General features: G+C 46.1%; 1 protein-coding gene across 1 annotated transcript in view; it reads right to left on the bottom strand.

Moving 5' to 3' along the window:
- UBASH3A (ubiquitin associated and SH3 domain containing A) overlaps positions 1 to 8,289 on the bottom strand; it is a 25,603-nt gene that overhangs the window by 2,443 nt on the left and 14,871 nt on the right. The window contains exons 9-13 of the mRNA XM_035896431.1: positions 6,583 to 6,731; positions 5,756 to 5,848; positions 4,561 to 4,705; positions 648 to 754; positions 21 to 127 (exon numbers count right to left, since the gene is read on the bottom strand). Coding sequence (XP_035752324.1) covers positions 21 to 127; positions 648 to 754; positions 4,561 to 4,705; positions 5,756 to 5,848; positions 6,583 to 6,731 — 601 coding nt within the window. The remainder of the gene's footprint in view (positions 1 to 20; positions 128 to 647; positions 755 to 4,560; positions 4,706 to 5,755; positions 5,849 to 6,582; positions 6,732 to 8,289) is intronic.

Genomic DNA, 8,289 nt, shown 5'->3' with positions numbered 1-8,289 from the left:
CTGAAAAAAAATCTTCTTACCTTTCGTACCACCTGGGCGAAGTCACTGCTGTCTCTGGCAGGGAGCCCTATCAGAGGTCGGGTGAAAGATGCCAGGGAAGAGCCATGGCCCACAATGAGGATGACACCTGATACACCAGAGAAAGCAAAGTAGTAAGGGAGCTGCAGCACTGCCCGTTACCCATCAGCAGATGGGTATGAGGCTCTTTTGGGGCTGCTCATCTTTGCAGACCTCTTTGATAATGTGGCAGGGTGTATTGTGCTGGTCAGAAAAAGTCTGGTGTGTTGTAGGCTTGCCAGCTAATGAGAGAAAGCATTTTCTAAGGGGGTGGAGGGGGGGGCGGGGAGGAAGCTTTCCAGAAAAGTATATTATCTTATGCTGAGCTACATCCCAAGGTAGAATGACCAAGCAAAGAGTATGATCTTGCAATTTAGTGCTCTACTTCCTTCTGTTTAATTTTGCTTTTTCATTTCTATCCCATAAATTGCATGTATTTTGTTTTAGTGTAGCCCAGGACAAGGACTAAGAATCTACCTTCAGCTCTGTGCAGTAACAACTCATGTTAAAAGTGCTTCCGTTGCCAAATCTCTGCCTGTTCCTGTTACTGAAAGTGTCTGACAGAATATACAAAAACCTGAAACCTTTACCTTTGCTGGGGCAGGCGGTGATGATCTGTTTTATAACCGCAGAGCTTCTGCTTACGTATTCTTCGTAACTTTCCGATGGCACCAGAGAAGAGAGTGGGAAGTTACCCCTGACAATAAAATCACAAATATACATTAATCTAGATGAATATGGGGACACTGTTAGCATGAAAAGGCACTTGGTTACAAGGATATAGGTCTATCTATTGACTTGGCTGACATAACTCTACCTCAGCTTCCATGGAGCATTAGCGTTCCCCCCCAGTAATTAAAACTTATGGCTAAATCTCATAGCTCATAAAGCACCAGATGCAGGGAAAACTATACTTTAATAAAACTCATAGTTTACAGTGGAGATTATTTAAAGTAGGATTCATGCCTAAGAAAAGCTGCGCTTTGAGCAATTCTGTTGGCAAGGTCCGCTGCCCAGGTATGGACTGCAGACCTGCAGGCTTGCAGCCCAGCTCTAGCAATCCTGACTGAGTTCAAACCAAGGCAAGACAGGGATGATGTGAATGCTTTCAAGATTCGGCACCTCAGTGTTAGTCTCCTTAATAAACAAAGCAAAAGAAAACCAACAACAAACAAGGCATAGCTGCATTAGCTGGACAAATGGATAGGATAGTAAAGGCTTTCACTCCTAGAGTTAAAAAATAAAGTTTCCAAGGACATTAATCACAATGCACCAATCCTAAGTATCTGAGCACTTCTTCTATTTTTCATGTCATCCTCTTAATATAGCTTCTCCGGGAAGGGGAGGAGTTTGCTGCTATGGCTGGCAAATAGTGTTAGCTATGTCTTGTGATATAAGGCTGTTAATTTTTGTCTACAAACAACTGCCCCTCTCATCCCGATTTGATTGCCTCCTTATTCAGTGAATAGGCAGGAGCAAGATTGGATTAATATATTGTAGTAAGGTATGGTATCACAGTGTACTTTCACAGCTGAGTCCTCGGTACTTCGTGTCAGCACAAACTGCAGAAGTAGAAAATAGGTGATAAAACCACGTGAAAACCTCATGCTGGTTTGTTAGTCATAGCTAATATTAATCCTGGTTAGGTCAGAGAAGTCTAGATTGGGATACTCAAATTTAGTCTGCCTTTTGGCAGAGCTGCAATTTTTTTTTTTTAATATGTTGTCCTGTTTGCACCTCAGTCCCTTCAGCATTAGCCCTGTTACTAAGTAGTCATCCTGCAGCAGAACTGAGCATCCCCAGCACTGGCCCAAGTGGTTTCCAGGCTAAATAGCGACAGGAGGTCTCAGGCCATGCTAAGGTCTCAGTGGGAGCGCTGTGTCCAGCTGTGAGTGCTACAGTGCAAATGAGATGAGGACCAACAAGAGAAAAACCAGAGGGGAGCAGTGAACAGGGGTCCAGAAAGCACAGCCTATGAGGGAGGATGTGAAGAGTTCAGCTTGGAGGAAAAGGCTGAAGAAGTACATGACAACAGTCTGCAAAAGGCTGTTGAGAAGAGGAAAGGAAGGGTCTGTCCTCCATGCAAGGGGCAAAGGAAAAGAAGTAAGTGGCTTACGCTGTGACTGGCAGTCTTTAACAGCAGGAATATCCTGCTTTAGGACACAGAGTGCCTACCACCCCTCTGCTTCTGTGAGAGCATGAGAGGAGAGAGAGGCAGAGTTAATCTCACCTGCCTACAGCTCAAGTGTCTGGCTAGGTCAATGGAGACAAGTAAGCCCCTTCGGAGGACAATTCATGCTATGCTGGGTGCCTGACATAGGCCATCTAAGATGAAAAATCACTGTCTTGGGAGTCCCCTTCTTTCCACCGACAAGAAGGCTGCTAGCTAACCATCACAGCCTACTACCTAACTCCTAGACGTCTGCAACTGGGTGCAGTGAACCTCAAGGTGATTTCACCTTGGCACAAAATCCATGGGCAGCAAATGTTTTAGCACCACTCATGTTGCCTCTTCACAGAATCACAGAATGGCAAGGGTTGGAAGGGACCTCCGGAGATCATCCAGTGCCACCCCCCTGTTCAAGCAGGCTCACCCAGAGCAGGTTGCACAGGGCATCGTCCAGGCGGGCTTTGAATATCTCCAGAGAAGGAGACTCCACAGCCCCCCTGGGCAGCCTATTCCAGTGCTCCATCATCCTCAAGGTAAAGTTCTTCCTCAGGTTCAACTGAAACCTCTTATGCTTCATTTTGTGCCCATTGCCCCTTGTCCTGTCACTGGGCACCACTGAGGAGAGTCTGGCTCCGTCCTTGTGACATCCACCCTTAAGATATTTTTAAGTGTTGATGAAATCCCCTCTCAGTCTCCTCTTCTTCAGGATAAACAAGCCCAGCTCTCTCAGCCTCTTAGTGGTACCGGAAACAGGAGAATTCGGGTTCAGTGCACTCCTGGCAGGGAACAATCAGGGACTTAACCTAGTTGAAGGCTGTCATTTGCAGTGGGTGAATATGGTAAAAACAGCCCCTGGGACCTGAGGATTTTGAACCCTGCATGTGATGGGAAGAAACTGGCATCATATGTGCAAGTTTACAGCTCATCCACCCTATTTTTTCCTGGACATGGGTGAGTTGTGCGGGGCCTAAACCCTGTAGTTAGCATTGCTTCAGAGCTTCCCCTCTGAACTTCCCACTACTTGCATTTGCATATGTGGAAGTTTGAGGCAAGTGAATTTTTATCAGAAAAACTAGGGAAAACAGTCTGTTGGTGGTAAAACACACCAGAAAGCGCTGTGATCCAAGAAAATGAAGGATTTTATTCCTTCGTGCAATTTCAAATGAAGACAGTTGCTTGGCTGTAAGAAATGCATTAAGATGTGAGAAGTTTCCCCCTTTCTTGTGTGTGTGGGAAACCCCAGAGCCACTCTCATTAGCTGAGTAATTTCCTGGATCTGGCTGTGCACTGCGAACACAGAGCAGCCTAGTTTGCGAGCAAGATGAGGAGCTAGATTGAATTTGCAGGCTTATCGTTTCCTGCCCTGCTGTGGTTTGCAAGCACTCAGAAAAGGCATCACCCACCCTCCCCTCCACCCCCCCAAGTTGGCAGGGCCCCAAAAAGTCCTTTTACTGAGCACAGTACTAATCTCTGAGCAACTAAAAACAAAACCAAAAAAACCCTCCCTGACTGAATTTGGCATGAAAATCAATTATAGTGGAACACTGTTAACCTGCCTGCCCCCAAAACCAGAAGGACGGCTGGCTTGTGGTGGGCTCACCTCTCTCCCCAGACCCTGCATGGCTCTGCCCTGGGGTGCACAGGGGTGACCCCCCGCTTTCCCTTCTGCTTGTAGCTGTTGCTTCAGTGACACAAACCAGTGATGTTTCAGGCGTGGAGCTGTGCTCCCTGCCACCACCCTTCCTGGGCTCATCCTCTGCTGCCACTGGGCAGACCTCTTGCTGCTGCCCTGCAGCCCCCTAAGCAAAGGGCTTGCCAACCTTTTCTCAAATCACAGTTTCTTAATTGCTGAAAGCCAGCATGTTATTTACCCGACAGGTTATTCTTCACGTTTCTAAAGTGTGCTTTGCGTGAGCCAAAGGTAAAACCAAAACTCCTTGGTATCTGACACTAATGCCTGTAATGCAGCTATCCATGTGCATGACAAACCATGGGCCTGAGCCGGCGGATCTGAAGGCAACACCAAAGCAGGGCTGGTCCCTTCCACAAGTATCAGATGTTTGTGCATGTGCAGGTGCACCCACGTGCTACGTGAGTGCACATTCCCAAGCGTGTGGGTGCATCTCTGTGCCAGAGCAGCAAACAAAGCTGACTCTTGGCACAAGACAGCTGACAGCATATTGTATTTTGGGTACGGATCACGCAGACTTGAATTTAATCAGAATCACCCATTTTTTTGCAGTGTTCATAATGGTTTATGACAAATAAAAAGACGAAGAGATACCTCAGGGGAAAAAAAATACAGCTTTAACAGCTAGGTACGGAGCAATTACCTGTAAGCTGTGTCTACTTTGTAAGAGGCTGCTGCCAGTTCTGTCACGGTCATGAAGTTAGGAATCACTTTGCTTGCTTCCCACTTGGTCCATTCAAACAGTCCTGGTTCCACCCTGATTTTGGCTTTTTGATCTAATTTAAGCCCTGAAAGAACAAGAAATACTTAGAAGAGAAAGGTACACTCGGTGTTGCGTGTGTGCTGTACATTCTACCTTGCTCGCTGTAATGTTTTCATTAATGAAAAAGAGTTACTTATTGTTGAACAAAAGAGGATCATGTTGATTAAGTGAAGGCAACATTATATTCTTGACTGACTAATGTTAAGGCACTGCAAATTCTTAAATTATTATTATTATTTCTAGAGCTCTCTTCTGATGATCTGCATGGTACAGGAGAGAATAAAAGAAAAGACCTCAGTAATGTTGCAATCTGAGTAGACTTTAGACAGGAAATGTTTATAATTTTTATATAGCATTTTGCTCAGTGGCCCTTGGTGGGGCAATAAATTGTCCTGCAGCGTTAAAAATGGAATTCTCTGTCAAAAGACACATTATTTTGTTGATTATTTTCAAGAGACATTACTGGGTGACACTAGTTCCCAGAAGAAATACACTCCCATCGTAATTCTGATCTAAACATGGTAATGAACTGTGAACCTCTGTCAGACCTGTCGGAGGGACAAGGAGTGGAAACAAGAAGAGAGGGAGAGGGAGCGGAGAAGGAGAAGGAAAGAGGTTCTGCAGTACAAAGGAATTAAAATAGTTTGGCTTGCAAAGGCAAATGCTTTCAGGAGAAAGCTGTCTTCCCCGATTCACATACATGTCCTTCAGAGCATTGGAAACATTTGCTTTTTGGCTCAGAATATTTTCTGGAAGAGGTGGCAGTGGTGATCTGATGAGCAGCTACTAATGTTGAATTCAACCTGATGTGAAACTCCTCTGTTTCGCATAACATTGGATTCCATTTTAACTAGTGAGGACAGGAGCTGATGGGATAGTACTCTCCAGACCATACATGTGGCAGCAGGTTTATTACTGACTATTACAAAACCACCTTGGCTTCCCCGCTTAAATATAACAACAAATAACCACAAAGTCGTAGATCTTCTTAATTACTTGTCTCAGAGACTTCATGGAAGTTTGACAAAGGCATTTTCACCATGGCAAAAGCACCTGGCTGGTTCTGCTGCCTTACCCTGCAGTACGTGCTGAGCCGTCTGTATGCAGCGGAGTGCGGGTGATGAGTACACGTAGCTGACTGTCACCTCCTGGTCCAGCAGAGCTTCCCCTGGATGGGAACAGCAAAGTGAGTTTCTCTTTCACAAATCATGATAGATGAGAAACTACCATGAAACACCTTCTGCAAAAACCAGCTTGGAGCTTTGCAGTTCCATTGACATGGGGTACTTTGACAGTCCATTTCTATTCATCTTTTCACACTATCGGCTGACTGAGCTCAATAAAAAGCTCGTTCTGGTGGCAACAGCAAGTTTAAAATGAGTATTGGAAAGACGATTACAGAAGATTCACGCCAAATATGCAAACAGCAGTTAGGCATTTGCCTGTCTCCATATATCTGGATCATCAGAGACAAGCATTTGCACCAGACTTGCACTGTCAGAGCCAGGTGCGCTCGCTCAGGGAGCAGAAACAGCTTCATCTGGTGAGTGAGTTGAGTCAGACTAACCCAGGCCACCCGGCCATCAGGTGCCGGTGATGAGGTGACCACACTCACTGCCCATTCGGTGACAACTGCATAAGACATTGGGCCCTTGCAGACAAGTAGCAGGGCACAGGTAGTGTTGCAGCTTCTTTCTTTTACCTTTCTTTGCTGGGAACTGGCAGAATGGGTCTCAAAGATGAGCAACCAGCCCCACTCTCTATTTTGCTATTTAACAGGATCTTGCAGTGGTTGCCTATAGAGAAGTGTTACCACAGTGAGTGCTGCCAGTGAGCTTTTCCAGATGATGAAAGCCTGCTTCCCGAACCCTTATGTTTGGAGTAGGATATTATCCACCTTACCTATAAGCCTTGACTGGAAAATACCACAGGAAGATAAAGGAGGATCGCACTCAAAATGCTTTACGCCGTCTTTCCGCTTCGGCAGGGTGGAAGGGAAGTTCAGATCTGCTCTGTAGTATTTGCCTGCAACAAGGTGGGAGATTTTGCCACTGCAGAAGGAGGCAGCAGCTGAGCACACAGGCAGCATTTCGTTATAATGGCTTTGCTCCTTCTGAGTGGCTGGATGCCTGGTTCTGAAACCCCAGCCCCGAGTGACACCCCGACTGGCAAATTAAGCAGGTTGAGGCCCGTTCTCTGGCCACAAGGGCAAGTGGTGAAGCAGGGGATTTGCCCAAGGAGCTACTCTCTCTTCCCTCCGCCTCAAAACCCCACGCTGTCTGTCTGATGGGGATGGGCTACGGACTGTGCTCTCCCCAGACCCTGTCTGGAACCCACGTGGGCAAGGGGGGCCTGCCATCAGCTGGGACCAGACCAAGGTGACAGCTGGTAATGGAGCAGTTTGGGGGAATCACGGGACAGTGCCTGAATTCAGATGCATACAGGATTATTTGGGTGCTACAGACATAGTCAGTGTCTCACTGATGAGAAAAAACCTGGTGACTGCTACTACCTTAATGAGATCATGTTTTAAGGTCACAACACTGGCTTAGGAAATCACCTGTCCTAGCAAAATAGCACCTCTTCTGCAAGCTCTGAAGGAGCAGATGGGGGAAGGAGAGAGAGGGCAGGAAATGTTGAGAATTTGGGTTGGCAGGGCTCAAATGAAAGAAAAATCCACTCCACATTGATACTCTTTTACTGTTGCCAAAATGACAAAAAACATTTCCACTGAAGAAAAATGAAACCAATGAATTGATTATGCAGCCAGAAGGTACCACCCTCATAATCGAGTGTGAATTTCCCACACTTAATCGAGGAGACCTCCAGCATAACAAAGGAGGCTTTCAGCGTAAAGCTCTCCCTTCCAAACTCCCACCTTCGTGTTCCCCTCCTTCCTCCTGACACATATTTCCATGTTCTGGGTCAATTTTCTTCACCTCAAAACATACTTCTTTTGAGAGAGAGGGCCAAGAAATACAGCTTTGAATTTAGGTCAGTGCTGACATCTCATTTCCACCATGGCTTGCTCTTGCTCTTCTTCCCCAGGTTTGACTAGTGACATGCTGTGACTCTGATCAGTGGACCATGATTCTGTCTCAAGTGTGGAAAAGTGGAGGGGTCTGACATCCACTACCTTGTGTAACAAGAGGGTTTGTGCATCCGTCAGTGAAACACACATCCGTCAGTATCACAAGACCTTTGCTTGTTCTGCAGAGTTTATCCAACATAACCGTGAAGGACTTTAGGGCATTATGAAAAACTGGTTATGTGAAGGTCAAAGCAGTGCTGTACATGATTTGCAATGTTACTCACCATCCCATCCCTGGAGACATTCAAAGCCAGGTTGGACGGGGCTCTGAGCAACCTGATCCAGTTGAAGGTGTCCCTGCTCACTGCAGGGGGGTTGGACTAGATGACTTCTAAATGTCCCTTCCAACCCAAAGCATTCTATGATTCTGTGATTCACTCTTTTGTGTTGGTGTTTATGTTTACACATAGGAGACTGAATCACTTGTACCCGTTGCTGGCGTTAATTGGTTTTGGTTCTGATTTGTTAAGATCCTTCCATTACTCACTCACCATCTGCAGTCAAGCACTGTTGAAGCC

Source organism: Egretta garzetta, unplaced genomic scaffold (assembly GCF_000687185.1).
Source record: "Egretta garzetta isolate BGI_Z169 unplaced genomic scaffold, ASM68718v1 scaffold45, whole genome shotgun sequence".
In the NCBI taxonomy this organism is placed as follows: domain Eukaryota; kingdom Metazoa; phylum Chordata; class Aves; order Pelecaniformes; family Ardeidae; genus Egretta; species Egretta garzetta.
Note: the sequence above shows the minus strand (reverse complement) of the source record. Positions and strands in the feature narration are given on the sequence as shown.